We start from the raw sequence: 21,181 nt of genomic DNA on the forward strand, positions 1-21,181 counted from the left end.
ATAAGAACTGACTTCCCAAGTTAAATATTTTATTATTATTTATTTTTTATCTGGGGGGGGGGGGGGTGCAACTCAATATTAGGAAGGTGTTCTTAATGTTTTATACACTGTGTTTACGTGACCTTTTGAATGACTGGCATGTCAGTATGACAAGGGGGTTTATATTGCCATCTAGTGGCCGGTATGAGATCAAAAATCCACCAGAGCCAAAAATCCATGCCGGGTTTTCTGTCCAACAGCACGACTAACGGCAGTCGCTGTCAAAAAACACCTTCCACGTGATCGCCTTATCTCAGCTGTCATTCGTTGGTCGAAGCACACGCTTTGAACAACATCACAACTGCAGCCAATCGCAGGAAACAAGGAAATGTTTCTTTCGCGCTCTGTCCCGAACATGAGCAATGCAACATCCTGCCGTTGATGCATGTTTATGTCTTCCGTTCAGTCATAGACTTCTAACTCATATTTCTCACCATGGACGGTGCATTGACTACTGAGCATCAGGAGGATGGGTCTTTGCGGAGGAGAAAGACAGAAGACGAAGGAGAGGATCAGATCGGGAGCAAGTTGTCAAAAACGGAAACCACAGGGTAACTTTTTTTTTGACAGCTGCCACTTCGTAGGTTGTGTCGGCCTCCCTCTGGGCCGCTGATCAGTAGAGTTGTTTAAGTTCACAGAGCACACAACCCACATTTTACAGCAGATAGAATAAACATAATGATTTAATCAATCACATGCAATGATAAATAAAATGGGTGAAAGGAATACACTACTGAATTTCAAATCTAAGCTTGGCTTCACCCATGGTCTCTGTTTGGTACTGTACTCTATGGTACTGTACTGTACTGTACTGTACTCTATGGTACTGTGCTGTACTGTACTCTATGGTACTGTACTGTACTCTATGGTACTGTACTGTATGGTACTGTACTGTACTCTATGGTACTGTACTCTACTCTATGGTACTGTACTCTATGGTACTGTACTGTACTCTATGGTACTGTACTCTATGGTACTGTACTCTACTCTATGGTACTGTACTCTATGGTACTGTACTGTACTGTATGGTACTGTACTCTATGGTACTGTACTCTATGGTACTGTACTCTATGGTACTGTACTGTACTCTATGGTACTGTACTCTACTCTATGGTACTGTACTCTACTCTATGGTACTGTACTCTACTCTATGGTACTCTACTCTATGGTACTGTACTCTATGGTACTGTACTCTACTCTATGGTACTGTACTCTATGGTACTGTACTCTACTCTATGGTACTGTACTGTACTCTATGGTACTGTACTCTATGGTACTGTACTGTACTCTATGATACTGTACTCTATGGTACTGTACTGTACTCTATGGTACTGTACTGTATGGTACTGTACTGTACTCTGTGGTACTGTATCTATGATACTGTACTCTATGGTACTGTACTGTACTCTATGGTACTGTACTGTATGGTACTGTACTCATTGGTACTGTACTCATTGGTACTGTACTCATTGGTACTGTACTCATTGGTACTGTACTGTACATTCTAAATGTATTGTCATTCATATTTCACCAGTTTGGAGTCTTGCTTGGATGAGCCAGTTGAGTTGAGAAGTGTTCATGAAGTCATCAAGTATGGAGCCTCGTCTCTGCCAGGTTGGTACAGAGTATAGACTGTCTACAGAGTATAGACTGTCTACAGAATATAGACTGTATAGACTGTATACAGAGTATAGACTGAATAGACTGTATAACAGTACAGAGTATAGACTGTATACAGAGTATAGACTGTATAACAGTACAGAGTATAGACTGTATACAGAGTATAGACTGTATACAGAGTATAGACTGTATAACAGTACAGAGTATAGACTGTATAACAGTACAGAGTATAGACTGTATAACAGTACAGAGTATAGACTGTATAACAGTACAGAGTATAGACTGTATAACAGTACAGAGTATAGACTGTATCAGAGTATAGACTGTATAGACTGTATAACAGTACAGAGTACAGAGTACAGACTGTATACATAATATAGACTGTATCAGAGTATAGACTGTATAACAGTACAGAGTATAGACTGTATAACAGCACAGAGTATAGACTGTATACATAATATAGACTGTATAACAGTACAGAGTATAGACTGTATAACAGTACAGAGTATAGACTGTATCAGAGTATAGACTGTATACAGTACAGAGTATAGACTGTATCACAGTACAGAGTATAGAGTATAGACTGTATACATAATATAGACTGTATAACAGTACAGAGTATAGACTGTATACAGTACAGAGTATAGACTGTATCACAGTACAGAGTATAGAGTATAGACTGTATACATAATATAGACTGTATAACAGTACAGAGTATAGACTGTATACAGTACAGAGTATAGACTGTATAACAGTACAGAGCCTCTGAGTTTCAGAAGGGTTTTCATCCTTAGGAAATGACAGGACAGTGGAATGATGAAATAGCTCTAACACTCAGGTTATAGTGATACTGTCCCTGTTCGTTCTGCTCACCCAGGTTGTTTGGTCGCCAGGCCGACCTGAAGACACAGTCATCAACCGTATTCAGTGAAAACTCAAATGTTACCTCAAGCACAAAGAACGAACCAATCTGTGCCTTTCCCTTTACAGCTAAGCATTATGACCCGGACACCACCGAGCCAATCAGTTCCGGCCTTCAGTCCCTGGAGGAGCTGTTGTCGTGGAAACGCAGCGATGCCAACCCCTTCAACGTGGCGACGGTGCCCCTGGCCAATCGGGAGCCTTCTCTGGCCAGCACGCCGCACCGGACTCTGGTGAGTCACGACATGATGGGCGGATACCTGGATGACAGGTAGGTTGACCTCTCACCTCTGAACTCTCACCTGTGAAACAATGAACTGCCACCAGTAGACTTTGTTTGCACACGATAGGCTATTACTAAATTCTCACATAACAACGAACTCATTGTGTTGGAAGTCCCTTTTTTGGATAAAAAGTGTTTTGCTAAGTGGTACGACTAAATTCCCTCTCACCTTTGACCCCTGACCTCTCCCCTCAGGTTTCTGCAGGGAGCAGAGTCGGATGCTCCCTATGTGTTCTACCACTGGCAGTACATTGACGTGTTTAACTACTTCAGCCACAACACGGTGACCATCCCCCCGTCCGTCTGGACCAACGCTGCTCACAGACACGGAGTCATCGTCCTGGGTGAGACTCAACGGGGCCACGTCCCAATAATCTCTCTGTCCTCCTGAACATGTGTGTACTTGTTCACTACTCCCCACGAATGGGAAAACATTGGATTGGTATAGAGATTGGGGGTAGAGAGGGGAGTTTTTTTTTTATAACAGTCATTTCCTGTACACTACTGGTTTCCACCAGTCTGTTCTCTGCCTTCACTCAGAGGAAGTGTTGTCTACCACTCAGAGGAAGTGTTGTCTACCACTCAGAGGAAGTGTTGTCTACACTCAGAGGAAGTGTTGTCTACACTCAGAGGAAGTGTTGTCTACCACTCAGAGGAAGTGTTGTCTACCACTCAGAGGAAGTGTTGTCTACACTCAGAGGAAGTGTTGTCTACACTCAGAGGAAGTGTTGTCTACACTCAGAGGAAGTGTTGTCTACCACTCAGAGGAAGTGTTGTCTTCACTCAGAGGAAGTGTTGTCTACACTCAGAGGAAGTGTTGTCTACACTCAGAGGAAGTGTTGTCTACCACTCATAGGAAGTGTTGTCTACACTCAGAGGAAGTGTTGTCTACCACTCAGAGGAAGTGTTGTCTACCACTCAGAGGAAGTGTTGTCTACCACTCAGAGGAAGTGTTGTCTCCCACTCAGAGGAAGTGTTGTCTACACTCAGAGGATGTGTTGTCTACACTCAGAGGAAGTGTTGTCTACCACTCAGAGGAAGTGTTATCTACACTCAGAGGAAGTGTTGTCTACACTCAGAGGAAGTGTTGTCTACACTCAGAGGAAGTGTTGTCTACCACTCAGAGGAAGTGTTGTCTACCACTCAGAGGAAGTGTTGTCTACCACTCAGAGGAAGTGTTGTCTACCACTCAGAGGAAGTGTTGTCTACCACTCAGAGGAAGTGTTGTCTACCACTCAGAGGAAGTGTTGTCTACACTCAGAGGAAGTGTTGTCTACCACTCAGAGGAAGTGTTGTCTACCACTCAGAGGAAGTGTTTTCTACCACTCAGAGGAAGTGTTGTCTACACTCAGAGGAAGTGTTGTCTACCACTCAGAAGAAGTGTTGTCTCCCACTCAGAGGAAGTGTTGTCTACACTCAGAGGAAGTGTTGTCTACCCCTCAGAGGAAGTGTTGTCTACCACTCAGAGGAAGTGTTGTCTACACTCAGAGGAAGTGTTGTCTCCCACTCAGAGGAAGTGTTGTCTACCACTCAGAGGAAGTGTTGGAGAGACGCTGCTCTACTTTCTCAGCCAGTCGAGAGGTTTAGTTTCACTTTTAAAACCTCTATTGTTTGTGACCTTCAGGCTTTAGTCTGTGTGTGTGTGTGTGTGTGTGTGTGTGTGTGTGTGTGTGTGTGTGTGTGTCGGAGTGACTCTCACTGTGTATGTGTGTCGGAGTGACTGTCTCACTGTGTATGTGACTGTGTGTGTGTGTCGGAGGGACTGTCTCACTGTGTACGTGACTGTGTGTGTATGTGTGTGTCGGAGTGACTGTCTCACTGTGTGTGTGTGTGTGTGTGTCGGAGTGACTCTCACTGTGTATGTGTGTCGGAGTGACTGTCTCACTGTGTATGTGACTGTGTGTGTGTGTCGGAGTGACTGTCTCACTGTGTGTGTGTGTGTGTGTGTGTGTGTGTGTGTGTGTGTGTGTGTGTGTGTCGGAGTGACTCTCACTGTGTATGTGTGTCGGAGTGACTGTCTCACTGTGTATGTGACTGTGTGTGTGTGTCGGAGTGACTGTCTCACTGTGTACGTGACTGTGTGTGTATGTGTGTGTCGGAGTGACTGTCTCACTGTGTGTGTGTGTGTGTGTGTGTCGGAGTGACTGTCTCACTGTGTACGTGACTGTGTGTGTGTGTGTGTCGGAGTGACTCTCACTGTGTATGTGACTGTGTGTGTATGTGTGTGTCGGAGTGACTGTCTCACTGTGTGTGTGTGTGTGTGTGTGTGTCGGAGTGACTGTCTCACTGTGTACGTGACTGTGTGTGTGTGTGTGTCGGAGTGACTCTCACTGTGTATGTGACTGTGTGTGTGTGTCGGAGTGACTGTCTCACTGTGTACGTGACTGTGTGTGTATGTGTGTGTCGGAGTGACTGTCTCACTGTATGTGTGTGTGTGTGTGTGTGTGTGTGTGTGTGTGTCGGAGTGACTCTCACTGTGTATGTGTGTCGGAGTGACTGTCTCACTGTGTACGTGACTGTGTGTGTGTGTGTCGGAGTGACTCTCACTGTGTATGTGTGTCGGAGTGACTGTCTCACTGTGTACGTGACTGTGTGTGTGTGTGTGTGTGTGTCGGAGTGACTCTCACTGTGTATGTGTGTCGGAGTGACTGTCTCACTGTGTACGTGACTGTGTGTGTATGTGTGTGTCGGAGTGACTGTCTCACTGTGTGTGTGTGTACGTGACTGTGACTGTGTGTGTGTGTGTGTGTGTGTGTCAGAGTGACTGTCTCACTCAGCTCATATACAGTGAGATGTACAGTATAAGGGGTTGAACCTAACAGATGACATTCTAATAGTTTACACAGTGTACATGAGAGAGAACACAAGCCTTCTATATCAAACAGATGACATTCTAATAGTTTACACAGTGTACATGAGAGAGAACACAAGCCTTCCATATCAAACAGATGACATTCTAGGTGTTGGATTCATATCTGAAGCGGTTGGGACGTTTGCCTTCTACAGTACTGATAGGGCTCACGTTGAGAATATAGGTGCACTGCTGATTGGTCTGTTTGAGTTCCACAGTGACTGATCGACGGCTGTGATTGGCTTGTTCTCCAGGCACCTTCATCACTGAGTGGACGGACGGGGGGAAGATGTGCGAGGTCTTCCTGAAAGAGGAGGAGTCTTACAGGGCCGTAGCTGATAGGCTGGTTCAGATAGCCCACTGTTACGGCTTCGATGGTTGGCTGATCAACATCGAGAACCCTCTCGGTGTGAGTTGTATAACTTTTAACAGTTTGTTATTCTGTACTAAACTCTTGTCTATTGCTGTGCTGTAGAGACGTTAGTTTTCATTATGTTGTGGGTGTGTTGAAAAATGGCACTATATTCCCCCTCCATTCCCTATAACTAGTGCACTATATTCCCCCTCTATTCCCTAACTAGTGCACTATATTCCCCCTCCATTCCCTATAACTAGTGCACTATATTCCCCCTCTATTCCCTATAACTAGTGCACTATATTCCCCCTCTATTCCCTATAACTAGTGCACTATATTCCCCCTCTATTCCCTAACTAGTGCACTATATTCCCCCTCTATTCCCTAACTAGTGCACTATATTCCCCCTCTATTCCCTAACTAGTGCACTATATTCCCCCTCTATTCCCTATAACTAGTGCACTATATTCCCCCTCTATTCCCTGTAAGTAGTGCACTATATTCCCCCTCTATTCCCTATAACTAGTGCACTATATTCCCCCTCCATTCCCTATAACTAGTGCACTATATTCCCCGTCTATTCCCTATAACTAGTGCACTATATTCCCCCTCTATTCCCTGTAAGTAGTGCACTATATTCCCCCTCTATTCCCTATAACTAGTGCACTATATTCCCCCTCTATTCCATATAACTAGTGCACTATATTCCCCTTCTATTCCCTATAACTAGTGCACTATATTCCCCCTCTATTCCCTATAACTAATGCACTATATTCCCCCTCTATTCCCTGTAAGTAGTGCACTATATTCCCCCTCTATTCCCTGTAAGTAGTGCACTATATTCCCCCTCTATTCCCTATTAGTGCACTATATTCCCCCTCTATTCCCTATAAGTAGTGCACTATATTCCCCCTCTATTCCCTATTAGTGCACTATATTCCCCCTCTATTCCCTGTAAGTAGTGCGCTATATTCCCCTTCTATTCCATATAACTAGTGCACTATATTCCCCTTCTATTCCCTATAAGTAGTGTGCTATATTCCCCCTCTATTCCCTAACTAGTGCACTATATTCCCCCTCTATTCCCTATAACTAGTGCACTATATTCCCCTTCTATTCCCTATAAGTAGTGCGCTATATTCCCCCTCTGTTCCCTATAAGTAGTGCACTATATTCCCCCTCTATTCCCTATAACTAGTGCACTATATTCCCCCTCTATTCCCTATAAGTAGTGCACTATATTCCCCCTCTATTCCCTATAAGTAGTGCACTATATTCCCCCTCTATTCCCTATAAGTAGTGCGCTATATTCCCCCTCTATTCCCTATAAGTAGTGCACTATATTCCCCCTCTATTCCCTATAAGTAGTGCACTATATTCCCCCTCTATTCCCTAACTAGTGCACTATATTCCCCTTCTATTCCCTAACTAGTGCACTATATTCCCCTTCTATTCCCTATAAGTAGTGCCCTATATAGTGAATCCGGTGCCATTGGGGACACAGCCAGTCTTTACACCTCTTCACCTGTAGACACTTGTTTACTTCTGAAAGGAGTGTACAGGTTAAAGCAGTATGGTAGAAACAGCAATAATGACCTCATCAGTTGTCTGCACACTGTGCTAAACCCAGAACGTCAACAATGACAAGTCTCCTTTAGGTCGACAGCCTCTCTGTTATCTGCTGTCCTACAGTATACTGACCTATATTACTGTGCTAAACCCAGAACGTCAACAATGACAAGTCTCCTTTAGGTCGACAGCCTCTCTGTTATCTGCTGTCCTACAGTATACTGACCTATATTACTGTGCTGAACCCAGAACGTCAACAATGACAAGTCTCCTTTAGGTCGACAGCCTCCCTGTTATCTGCTGTCCTACAGTATACTGACCTATATTACTGTGCTGTGAACACGTTGGCCTGCCACGTACAACATGACAACAGTGCAGCCTTAATGGGTCCTGGTCTAAAGTAGTGGACTATGGGGACAGAGGGGGCCATTTGGGAAACACGTTGATGATTGATAACGTGTATGTTCCCTGCCCTCCGTCTCCTCTCATGTAACTAGGAGACTGCTGTGAAGAACACTCCTCTGTTTCTACGTTATCTGACGGACCAGATGCACGAGAGAGTCCCTGGTAGTATGGTGTTGTGGTATGACTCTGTTCTGGAGAACGGACAGCTCAAATGGCAGAATGAACTCAACCCATCCAACAGGTAGGTGGAGGGGGGAGAGGAGATGAGGGAGGGGGGAGGGAGTGGAAAATGTGGATAGGGAAGATAAGGAGATCTTATACACCTTTCTCTCTCCACTCCCCCCTTCACCTCTCTCTCTCTCTCCACTCCCCCCTTCACCTCTCTCTCTCCACTCCCCACCTCTCTCTCTCTCTCCACTCCCCCCTTCACCTCTCTCTCTCTCTCCACTCCCCCTTCACCTCTCTCTCTCCACTCCCCCCTTCACCTCTCTCTCTCTCTCTCTCTCTCCACTCCCCACCTCTCTCTCTCTCTCTCCACTCCCCCCTTCACCTCTCTCTCTCTCTCCACTCCCCCCTTCACCTCTCTCTCTCCACTCCCCCCTTCACCTCTCTCTCTCCACTCCCCCCTTCACCTCTCTCTCTCCACTCCCCCCTTCACCTCTCTCTCTCCACTCCCCACCTCTCTCTCTCTCTCCACTCCCCACCTCTCTCTCTCTCTCCACTCCCCACCTCTCTCTCTCTCTCCACTCCCCCCTTCACCTCTCTCTCTCTCTCCACTCCCCCCTTCACCTCTCTCTCTCCCACTCCCCCCTTCACCTCTCTCTCTCCACTCCCCACCTCTCTCTCTCTCTCTCCACTCCCCACCTCTCTCTCTCTCTCCACTCCCCCCTTCACCTCTCTCTCTCTCTCCACTCCCCCCTTCACCTCTCTCTCTCTCTCCACTCCCCCCTTCACCTCTCTCTCTCCACTCCCCACCTCTCTCTCTCTCTCTCTCTCCACTCCCCACCTCTCTCTCTCTCTCCACTCCCCCCTTCACCTTTCTCTCTCCACTCCCCCCTTCACCTCTCTCTCTCTCTCCACTCCCCCCTTCACCTCTCTCTCTCTCTCCACTCCCCCCTTCACCTCTCTCTCTCCACTCCCCCCTTCACCTTTCTCTCTCCACTCCCCCCTTCACCTCTCTCTCTCCACTCCCCCCTTCACCTCTCTCTCTCCACTCCCCCCTTCTCTCAGAGTGTTTTTCTCAGCGTGTGATGGTATCTTCACCAACTATAACTGGACAGAGCAGAACCTGGAGGGAATGAAGGCCTACTCAGCTGCTCAGGGCCGGCTGGCGGACATCTTTGTTGGGGTGGACGTGTTCGCCAGGGGAGAGGTGGTGGGGGGGAAGCTGGAGACTAATAAGGTTAGAACTGGGAGGGGAGGGTCGGAGGGTCGAAGGGGGTGGGGGGGTTGGAGGGGGAGGGTTGGAGGATTGGAGGGGGAGGGTAGGAGTGGGAGAGGGGGAGGGTAGGAGGGGGGGAAGCTGGAGACTAATAAGGTTAGAACTGGGAGGGGGAGGGTCAGAGGGTATGAGGGGGAGGGTAGGTGGGGGAGGGTAGGAGGGGTAGGGAGATGGTGTGAGAAGGTGGGGGTTGTGTGTGTCAGTGCTTAGTCACAGGTACGTGTGTGTGTGTCTTCTTAAAGAAATGGAGTTTATTATGGTTGTGTGTGTGTGTGTGTGTGTGTGTGTGTGTGTGTGTGTGTGATCATACAGTGGTGTGTGCTCGTAACAATATATAAACACCAGTCCCTCCCTCCCTCCCCAGGCTCTGGAGATGATTCGTAAACATGACTTCTCTACGGCCATCTTTGCTCCAGGCTGGGTGTACGAGTCCATCCCAGACAAGAATGACTTCAGGAAGGAACAGGACAAGTGAGATGAACTTCTGCTGCTTTTACTGTCTAGTGTAGCGCTGTGGTTGTTTTGTCTAGTGTAGCGCTGTGGTTGTTTTGTCTAGTGTAGCGCTGTGGTTGTTTTGTCTAGTGTAGCGCTGTGGTTGTTTTGTCTAGTGTAGCGCTGTGGTTGTTTTGTCTAGTGTAGCGCTGTGGTTGTTTTGTCTAGTGTAGCGCTGTGGTTGTTTTGTCTAGTGTAGCGCTGTGGTTGTTTTGTCTAGTGTAGCGCTGTGGTTGTTTTGTCTAGTGTAGCGCTGTGGTTGTTTTGTCTAGTGTAGCGCTGTGGTTGTTTTGTCTAGTGTAGCGCTGTGGTTGTTTTGTCTAGTGTAGCGCTGTGGCTGTTTTGTCTAGTGTAGCGCTGTGGTTGTTTTGTCTAGTGTAGCGCTGTGGTTGTTTTGTCTAGTGTAGCGCTGTGGTTGTTTTGTCTAGTGTAGCGCTGTGGTTGTTTTGTCTAGTGTAGCGCTGTGGTTGTTTTGTCTAGTGTAGCGCTGTGGTTGTTTTGGGGATTTTGTCTAGTGTAGCACTGTGGTTGTTTTGGGGATTTTGTCTAGTGTAGCGCTGTGGTTGTTTTGGGGATTTTGTCTAGTGTAGCGCTGTGGTTGTTTTGTCTAGTGTAGCGCTGTGGTTGTTTTGGGGATTTTGTCTAGTGTAGCACTGTGGTTGTTTTGGGGATTTTGTCTAGTGTAGCGCTCTGGTTGTTTTGTCTAGTGTAGCGCTGTAGTTGTTTTGGGGATTTTGTCTAGTGTAGCACTGTGGTTGTTTTGGGGATTTTGTCTAGTGTAGCACTGTGGTTGTTTTGGGGATTTTGTCTAGTGTAGCGCTGTGGTTGTTTTGTCTAGTGTAGCGCTGTGGTTGTTTTGGGGATTTTGTCTAGTGTAGCACTGTGGTTGTTTTGGGGATTTTGTCTAGTGTAGCGCTGTGGTTGTTTTGTCTAGTGTAGCGCTGTGGTTGTTTTGGGGATTTTGTCTAGTGTAGCACTGTGGTTGTTTTGGGGATTTTGTCTAGTGTAGCGCTGTGGTTGTTTTGTCTAGTGTAGCGCTGTGGTTGTTTTGGTGATTTTGTCTAGTGTAGCACTGTGGTTGTTTTGGGGATTTTGTCTAGTGTAGCGCTGTGGTTGTTTTGTCTAGTGTAGCGCTGTAGTTGTTTTGGGGATTTTTGTCTAGTGTAGCACTGTGGTTGTTTTGGGGATTTTGTCTAGTGTAGCGCTGTGGTTGTTTTGGGGATTTTGTCTAGTGTAGCACTGTGGTTGTTTTGGGGATTTTGTCTAGTGTAGCGCTGTGGTTGTTTTGTCTAGTGTAGCGCTGTGGTTGTTTTGGGGATTTTGTCTAGTGTAGCACTGTGGTTGTTTTGGGGATTTTGTCTAGTGTAGCGCTGTGGTTGTTTTGTCTAGTGTAGCTCTGTGGTTGTTTTGGGGATTTTGTCTAGTGTAGCACTGTGGTTGTTTTGGGGATTTTGTCTAGTGTAGCGCTGTGGTTGTTTTGTCTAGTGTAGCGCTGTGGTTGTTTTGGGGATTTTGTCTAGTGTAGCACTGTGGTTGTTTTGGGGATTTTGTCTAGTGTAGCGCTGTGGTTGTTTTGTCTAGTGTAGCGCTGTGGTTGTTTTGGGGATTTTGTCTAGTGTAGCACTGTGGTTGTTTTGGGGATTTTGTCTAGTGTAGCGCTGTGGTTGTTTTGTCTAGTGTAGCTCTGTGGTTGTTTTGGGGATTTTGTCTAGTGTAGCACTGTGGTTGTTTTGGGGATTTTGTCTAGTGTAGCGCTGTGGTTGTTTTGTCTAGTGTAGCGCTGTGGTTGTTTTGGGGATTTTGTCTAGTGTAGCACTGTGGTTGTTTTGGGGGTTTTGTCTAGTGTAGCGCTGTGGTTGTTTTGTCTAGTGTAGCGCTGTGGTTGTTTTGGTGATTTTGTCTAGTGTAGCACTGTGGTTGTTTTGGGTATTCTGTCTAGTGTAGCGCTTGTGGTTGTTTTGGGGATTTTGTCTAGTGTAGCGCTGTGGTTGTTTGGGGATTTTGTCTGGTGTAGTGGGATGTTTTATCGAACGCCACACCTTAAATGCCTCTGGGAAATATGAAGTGATGCTGTCTATCTAAGGACTTTAGATGAGTACAAGGCATGTAGCTAACACCTGGCGCTAACACCTGGCGCTAACACTTGATGCGAACATCTGGCGCTAACATCTGGCGCTAACACCTGGCGCTAACACTTGATGCGAACATCTGGCGCTAACATCTGGCGCTAACACCTGACGCTAACATCTGATGCTAACATCTGATGCCATGTTTGTTATACATGGTCCCTGGACCCTGTTGAATAAACTAATAAAATAGACTATATTTTCTCTCTTATAAAAGCGCTCACTCATACCACACGTAGCATAGCCACAGTCGAAAGTGACCCTCCTATGTCGTATCCTACAATGTCACATCCTGTTTCCTGTGTGCAGGTTCTGGTCTCTTCTGTCTGACTTCCTGTATGTCCACCGGCCCTCGTCGCCCCTCCCTTTCGTCTCCTCCTTCTGCCAGGGTGCTGGGACCAGCCTCTACTGGAGGGGACAGGTGAGTGAGTCAACCAATCAGAGGACGGGTTCTATGTCTAGAATATTCATAAAATTGCCCCCACCATGGCTGCCTGGGTATTGTGATGCAATACTTTCCATGATAATGTAGAATTTTCATTCAAATGATGTTAACTGATGTGGCTCATGCAATATAATGTATTTGTCAGTTGAGTTGTATCAACAAATCACAGCACATATTGATGGGTACACTTCCTGCTCTGCTCCTATGGGTACACTTCCTGCTTTGCTCCTATGGGTACACTTCCTGCTTTGTTCTTATGGGGTACACTCGCAATGGCTGCCAGTCCACCCATTATGCCATAATTGACTTGAATGGGGACGCCTGTTCTATTCATTTTATTTCTATGGCAGCACATGCAGTTAGGAGAGGAGGAAGGGAGAAAATGTGCTCAGCGGTTATTTCGGAGACTGCGGTCGTTTGGCTGCCCAATTATCGGTGTCCAAAATTCCATGACTGTCACACGACTCATAACAACAAGGATCTGGGTCTTCTTTGGAATGCATTGTACTGCAATATGTATCATTGGATGGGATTCTGTCCTATTCGTGTCCTGTAGTTACCCTCTGACCTGTCCTGTGTGTGTCTGTCTGCTGGGTTGTGTAGCGTGAGGTGGATCGTAGCTGGTTCAACCTGGATGCCCAGGAGCTGCAACCCCTATACTACAGAGAGACCCTTGAGGGGGAGGGCTGGCTGAGGACCCAGGGCTGCCCTGAAGATGCCTGGAGCGGGGGCAGCTCTCTGCTCGTAGAGGGCGTCCTACCCTCCATGCTGTCTAAAGTCTGCGCCAGGTAGGGGAGTGTGTGGGGGAGTGTGTGTTCATGAGGGCTTGTATATTCCTATTACAGCTTTAAGGATTCAAATGCTATGGCCTCTCTCTCCCCCTCGCTCCCTCTCTTCCCCTTCCCATTGCTCCCTCTCTTCCCCCTCTCTTCCCATTGCTCCCTCTTCCCCCTCTCTTCGCTCCCTCTCTTCTCCCTCTCTTCCCCTTCCCTTCGCTCCCTCTCTTCTCCCTCTCTTCCCCTTCCCTTCGCTCTCTCTCTTCTCCCTCTCTTCCCCTTCCCTTCACTCCCTCTCTTCCCCTTCCCTTCACTCCCTCTCTTCCCCTTCCCTTCACTCCCTCTCTTCCCCTTCCCTTCACTCCCTCTCTTCGCTCCCTCTCTTCCCCCTCTCTTCCCCTTCCCCTCTCCCTCTCTTTCCCTTCCCATCGCTCCCTCTCTTCCCCCTCTCTTCTCCCTCTCTTCCCCCTCTCTTCTCCCTCTCTTCCCCTTCCCTTCACTCCCTCTCTTCCCCCTCTCTTCTCCCTCTCTTCCCCCTCTCTTCTCCCTCTCTTCTCCCTATCTTCCCCTTCCCATTGCTCCCTCTCTTCCCCTTCCCATCGCCCCCTCTCTTCCCCCTCTCTTCTCCCTATCTTCCCCTTCCCATTGCTCCCCCTCTTCCCATTGCTCCCTCTCTTCCCCTTCCCTTCGCTCCCTCTCTTCCCCTTCCCATTGCTCCCTCTCTTCCCCTTCACTTCCTTTCTTCCCCTTCCCTTCGCTCCCTCTCTTCCCCTTCCCATTGCTCCCTCTCTTCCCCTTCCCATTGCTCCCTCTCTTCCCCTTCCCTTCGCTTCCTCTTCCCCTTCCCTTCGCTCCCTCTCTTCCCCTTCCCATTGCTCCCTCTCTTCCCCTTCCCATTGCTCCCTCTCTTCTCCCTCTCTTCCCCTTCCCATTGCTCCCTCTCTTCCCCTTCCCTTCGCTCCCTCTCTTCCCCTTCCCTTCGCTCCCTCTCTTCCCCTTCCCTTCGCTTCCTCTCTTCCCCTTCCCATTGCTCCCTCTCTTCCCCTTCCCATTGCTCCCTCTTCCCCTTCCCTTCCCCTTCCCTTCCCTTCGCTCACTCTCTTCCCCTTCGCTCCCTCTCTTCCCCTTCCCATTGCTCCCTCTTCCCCTTCCCATTGCTCCCTCTTCCCCTTCCCTTCGCTCCCTCTCTTCCCCTTCCCTTCGCTCCCTCTCTTCCCCTTCCCTTCGCTCCCTCTTCCCCTTCCCATTGCTCCCCCTCTTCTCCCTCTCTTCCCCTTCCCATTGCTCCCTCTCTTCCCCTTCCCATTGCTCCCTCTCTTCCCCTTCCCTTCGCTCCCTCTCTTCCCCTTCCCCTCGCTTCCTCTCTTCCCCTTCCCTTCGCTTCCTCTCTTCCCCTTCCCTTCGCTCCCTCTCTTCCCCTTCCTCCCTCTCTTCTCCCTCTCTTCCCCTTCCCCTCTCCCTCTCTTCCCCTTCCCATCGCTCCCTCTCTTCTCCCTCTCTTCCCATCGCTCCCTCTCTTCTCCCTCTCTTCCCCTTCCCCTCTCCCTCTCTTCCCCTTCCCATCGCTCCCTCCCTTCTCCCTCTCTTCCCCTTCCCCTCGCTCCCTCTCTTCTCCCTCTCCCCTCCCAGGATCTTTTCTCTCCAGGTGCCTTTATCCTCCAGGGTCTTTGTGTCTCTGATCTATAAGCCATCTCCTGGGGTCACTGTCTCTCTGGAGTTAAAGACTGCTGATGCTACACTCTGCACACACAGAGGTGTTCAGGATATACCTAGTGAGTCATATCACACAGAGATGTTCAGGATATACCTAGTGAGTCATATCACACAGAGATGTTCAGGATATACCTAGTGAGTCATATCACACACAGTTCAGGATATACCTAGTGAGTCATATCACACACAGAGGTGTTCAGGATATATCTAGTGAGTCATATCACACAGAGGTGTTCAGGATATATCTAGTGAGTCATATCACACAGAGATGTTCAGGATATACCTAGTGAGTCATATCACACACAGTTCAGGATATACCTAGTGAGTCATATCACACACAGAGGTGTTCAGGATATATCTAGTGAGTCATATCACACAGAGGTGTTCAGGATATACCTAGTGAGTCATATCACACACAGTTCAGGATATACCTAGTGAGTCATGTCTCACACACAGTTCAGGATATACCTAGTGAGTCATATCACACACAGTTCAGGATATACCTAGTGAGTCATATCACACACAGTTCAGGATATATCCAGTGAGTCATATCACACACAGTTCAGGATATCCCTGAGTTGTAAAGTGTTGTATTATTATTGATGTGTGTGTCTGTGTGTGTGTGTGTATGTGTGTGTGTAGCCAGCAGTATTGAGCCTGTTGCTTTAACAGAGGACCACCAGTTGATGAGACAGTTCTCTCAGAGCTGTGGACAGTGGAACCCAGACGGATGGACTGTCAGGTAAGAAGACCTCTGGGTGAGTGTGTGTTGGAGCTGCAGGGCTGTGCTCTGAGGGATGTGTGTGTGTGATATAGGCTAGTAATACTGTTTGTAATAACGTGTGTGTGTGTGTGTGTGTGTGATATAGGCCAGTAATACTGTTTGTAATAACGTGTGTGTGTGTGTGTGTGTGTGTGATATAGGCCAGTAATACTGTTTGTAATAACGTGTGTGTGTGTGTGTGTGTGTGCCAGGTGTTCCCAGTTGGAGCTGCAGGGCTGTGCTCTGAGGGATGTGTGTGTCAGCGTGCGGCGTGATGGAGGAGATAAGGACACACCTTTCAAATGCCGGGTCGGAGAGATTATGGTGAGAGAGAGAGAGAACTTACCACAGAATTACCCGTCACCAGAATCATATCTGTCCCCGACTCTTAGGCCTCCTGGGGCCTCACTTATCAATATGGTTTAGAAACTGTTTTAAAATACGGAATTTAGAATTTAGAATGTTCGTAAGCATAAGGAAAAAAAGATTAGATTTCTAGAACAATCCTAAGAGCATTATAGGCACACCGGTAGGATATGACCGTTGATAAATACCGATTGTTCCCTGCCTCAGTTGCTCGTGCATGACCTTGGCTATTAGCATTGACCTTGGCTATTAGCATTGACCTTGGCTATTAGCATTGACCTTGGCTATTAGCATTGACCTTGGCTATTAGCATTGACCTTGGCTATTAGCATTGACCTTGGCTATTTGCATTGACCTTGGCTATTAGCATTGACCTTGGCTATTAGCATTGACCTCTATGGTCAAAATCATCCCTTTAAAGCCTGTGGGGAATAACACAACCAGGAAGTACCAGCCGTACCAGGAAATACAACGACACAACCAGGAAGTACCAGCCGTACCAGGAAATACAACGACACAGCCAGAGACTGAAACAGAGGTGCCTCGTGTCAGAGGTCGAGTACAACCAGAGACTGAAACAGAGGTGCCTCGTGTCAGAGGTCGAGTACAACCAGAGACTGAAACAGAGGTGCCTCGTGTCAGAGGTCGAGTACAACCAGAGACTGAAACAGAGGTGCCTCGTGTCAGAGGTCGAGTACAACCACAATGTTTGATAGGACTCGCTCAGTTGTGGTTTGACCTGTACAAATGACAACATAGCTACAAAGACATGAGGACAATTCAAGTTGCTTTAGCAAATGGCAAATATACTTCAAATGAGTAGCTGGGCAACACTTTACTCAACAGCTCTCTCCTGTAGACGTAGTAGGCCGACACCTGTTGTTCTACAGAATGAACCAGTCGTGTTTTCCACCTGGCCACCACATACAGCAGAATGAACCAGTCGTGTTTTCCACCTGGCCACCACATACAGCAGAATGAACCAGTCCTGTTTTCCACCTGGCCACCACATACAGCAGAATGAACCAGTGTTTTCCACCTGGCCACCACATACAGCAGAATGAACCAGTGTTTTCCACCTGGCCACCACATACAGCAGAATGAACCAGTCCTGTTTTCCACCTGGCCACCACATACAGCAGAATGAACCAGTCCTGTTTTCCACCTGGCCACCATGTACAGCAGAATGAACCAGTGTTTTCCACCTGGCCACCACATACAGCAGAATGAACCAGTGTTTTCCACCTGGCCACCACATACAGCAGAATGAACCAGTCGTGTTTTCCACCTGGCCACCACATACAGCAGAATGAACCAGTGTTTTCCACCTGGCCACCACATACAGCAGAATGAACCAGTGTTTTCCACCTGGCCACCACGTACAGCAGAATGAACCAGTCCTGTTTTCCACCTGGCCACCACATACAGCAGAATGAACCAGTGTTTTCCACCTGGCCACCACATACAGCAGAATGAACCAGTCCTGTTTTCCACCTGGCCACCACATACAGCAGAATGAACCAGTCCTGTTTTCCACCTGGCCACCACATACAGCAGAATGAACCAGTCCTGTTTTCCACCTGGCCACCACATACAGCAGAATGAACCAGTCCTGTTTTCCACCTGGCCACCACATACAGCAGAATGAACCAGTCGTGTTTTCCACCTGGCCACCACATACAGCAGAATGAACCAGTCGTGTTTTCCACCTGGCCACCACATACAGCAGAATGAACCAGTGTTTTCCACCTGGCCACCACATACAGCAGAATGAACCAGTCGTGTTTTCCACCTGGCCACCACATACAGCAGAATGAACCAGTGTTTTCCACCTGGCCACCACATACAGCAGAATGAACCAGTCCTGTTTTCCACCTGGCCACCACATACAGCAGAATGAACCAGTGTTTTCCACCTGGCCACCACATACAGCAGAATGAACCAGTCCTGTTTTCCACCTGGCCACCACATACAGCAGAATGAACCAGTCCTGTTTTCCACCTGGCCACCACATACAGCAGAATGAACCAGTCCTGTTTTCCACCTGGCCACCACATACAGCAGAATGAACCAGTCCTGTTTTCCACCTGGCCACCACATACAGCAGAATGAACCAGTGTTTTCCACCTGGCCACCACATACAGCAGAATGAACCAGTCCTGTTTTCCACCTGGCCACCACATACAGCAGAATGAACCAGTCCTGTTTTCTCCCAGATCTTTTTGTTCAATATAAGTAATGTTGTGACTGTTTGTACATTTCAATCATTTATAAAAGTGATTGATTTGTGTGTCCGTTTTTCTTATAAGATGTCTGTCTTTGTCTCTCTCTCCCCCCCCCCCCCCCCCCCCCCCAGATCCTGGATGCTGAGTCCCTCTCCGTTGCTCCCCTCCCAGTCCAGAGTGTGTGTCTCTATGACGTGGTGTGGCTGAGGGGCGCCAATAAACTTAATCTCAACGCCACCCTGCGCTGGCGTTACCCTGCCCAACTCGTACGCCACTTCCTGGTGTACTGGCGCCGGCTGAGGGGTCCAGACCCCCGGATCCCATCTGGCAAGCTGGCCCTGATTGGCCGAGCCTACTGCCCCTTATTCCGTGTGACCGAGCTGACGGTTCCAGAACCTCCAGGTCTTCTAGAACTGGTGGTGGAACCCGTATCCCGGGAGGGGTTCCGTGTTCCTGAGTCCCAATGGGGGAGGAGGAGTCTCAGTTATACTGAGGAGAGGACGGACCAATCATAAGACACTGAAAGGGTATCAATGTACTGGTTGTCCCAAATGGAACCCTATTCCCTATATAGTGCACTACATGGACCCATAGGGCTCTGGCCAATGTAGAGCACTATATAGGGAATAGGGTGCCATTTGGGATGTACTACTGGACTTGCTACTCCACTTCCTGTCTCCTGGCCAGTCAGTGATAACCTGATTCAGTAAGCTAGTTTGTAGTGATGTGATCCTCCTAGTCACCTATAGAGTTAACCATTTTTTTCTAGTCAAGAAAGTATTTAAAAAATATAATTATCTTCCCAGAACAATTAGGGGAACTCCGAATTCAACATGAAGCACGCTGTAGGTAATTCCTGATTGAGCAGACATCTACAGCCCTTACTGTGAATGCAATCTGAGCAGATGCAGGATACTCAAGCAGAACATAGAGATTCCCCGATACAGAGAGATTCCCCGATACAGAGAGAGACTCCCCAATTGGGCAAAAGACCTTCCCCTCCGTGACCCAGAAACCAAGTGGTCAAGGAGCGTGTCAATACGTTAATCGGAGAACGAAGGAGGCTGTGGCCCCTCCCATTACAGATTTCCACAGAGGATGCACCAGAGTCTCCTCGCAGCAGGAAGTGACACACACCCTTTTATTTTTTCTAAGGAGAAAAGCAAGCACACGTTTAAACTACACGCTACGCATCCTTTCATCTAGGAACAGATGATTCACCACATGCTAAATGAATTGAAGCATCAATAAAGATACTGTTTAAAAAACCTTCTGAATGTTGGAGTCATAACATTTCCACTACAGCGTTCCATGTTGGTTACTGAAAAACATTCTGAATGTTGGAGTCATAACATTTCCACTACAGCGTTCCATGTTGGTTACTGAAAAACATTCTGAATGTTGTTGGAGTCATAACATTTCCACTACAGCGTTCCATGTTGGTTACTGAAAAACATTCTGAATGTTGTTGGAGTCATAACATTTCCACTACAGCGTTCCATGTTGGTTACTGAAAAACATTCTGAATGTTGTTGGAGTCATAACATTTCCACTACAGCGTTCCATGTTGGTTACTGAAAAACATTCTGAATGTTGTTGGAGTCATAACATTTCCACTACAGCGTTCCATGTTGGTTACTGAAAAACATTCTGAATGTTGTTGGAGTCATAACATTTCCACTACAGCGTTCCATGTTGGTTACTGAAAAACATTCTGAATGTTGTTGGAGTCATAACATTTCCACTACAGCGTTCCATGTTGGTTACTGAAAAACATTCTGAATGTTGTTGGAGTCATAACATTTCCACTACAGCGTTCCATGTTGGTTACTGAAAAACATTCTGAATGTTGTTGGAGTCATAACATTTCCACTACAGCGTTCCATGTTGGTTACTGAAAAACATTCTGAATGTTGTTGGAGTCATAACATTTCCACTACAGCATTTCCATGTTGGTTACTGAAAAACATTCTGAATGTTGTTGGAGTCATAACATTTCCACTACAGCGTTCCATGTTGGTTACTGAAAAACATTCTGAATGTTGTTGGAGTCATAACATTTCCACTACAGCGTTCCATGTTGGTTACTGAAAAACATTCTGAATGTTGTTGGAGTCATAACATTTCCACTACAGCGTTCCATGTTGGTTACTGAAAAACCTTCTGAATGTTGTTGGAGTCATAACATTTCCACTACAGCGTTCCATGTTGGTTACTGAAAAACCTTCTGAATGTTGTTGGAGTCATAACATTTCCACTACAGCGTTCCATGTTGGTTACTGAAAAACATTCTGAATGTTGTTGGAGTCATAACATTTCCACTACAGCGTTCCATGTTGGTTACTGAAAAACATTCGGAATGTTGTTGGAGTCATAACATTTCCACTACAGCGTTCCATGTTGGTTACTGAAAAACATTCTGAATGTTGTTGGAGTCATAACATTTCCACTACAGCATTTCCATGTTGGTTACTGAAAAACATTCTGAATGTTGTTGGAGTCATAACATTTCCACTACAGCGTTCCATGTTGGTTACTGAAAAACATTCTGAATGTTGATGGAGTCATAACATTCCCACTACAGCGTTCCATGTTGGTTACTGAAAAACATTCTGAATGTTGTTGGAGTCATAACATTTCCACTACAGCGTCCATGTTGGTTACTGAATGTCTGACCGAGTTCTGTTTGACAAAACAACATGGAGGACATTTTAGAAATGTATGAAAGAATTAAAGACTTAGTTTCATATTTTAGTCAAATCTCCACCAAAGCATTCAAACAGGGACACTA

At 47.1% G+C, this 21,181-nt stretch overlaps 1 protein-coding gene across 1 annotated transcript; it reads left to right on the forward strand.

Moving 5' to 3' along the window:
• Positions 1-326: 326 nt before the first annotated feature.
• Positions 327-19,659, forward strand: LOC109885204 (cytosolic endo-beta-N-acetylglucosaminidase). The gene is made up of 14 exons (XM_031814197.1): positions 327-590; positions 1,574-1,653; positions 2,650-2,851; positions 3,059-3,207; positions 5,969-6,123; positions 8,136-8,284; positions 9,274-9,445; positions 9,849-9,955; positions 12,412-12,523; positions 13,151-13,335; positions 14,953-15,095; positions 15,679-15,778; positions 16,012-16,123; positions 18,522-19,659. The coding sequence occupies exons 1-14, from the start codon at positions 475-477 to the stop codon at positions 18,903-18,905; spliced, it is 2,166 nt and encodes a 721-aa protein (XP_031670057.1). The 5' UTR covers positions 327-474; the 3' UTR covers positions 18,906-19,659.
• The last annotated feature ends 1,522 nt before the right edge of the window (positions 19,660-21,181 follow it).

The sequence above is a fragment of the Oncorhynchus kisutch genome, unplaced genomic scaffold (assembly GCF_002021735.2).
Source record: "Oncorhynchus kisutch isolate 150728-3 unplaced genomic scaffold, Okis_V2 Okis06b-Okis10b_hom, whole genome shotgun sequence".
Lineage (NCBI taxonomy): Eukaryota > Metazoa > Chordata > Actinopteri > Salmoniformes > Salmonidae > Oncorhynchus > Oncorhynchus kisutch.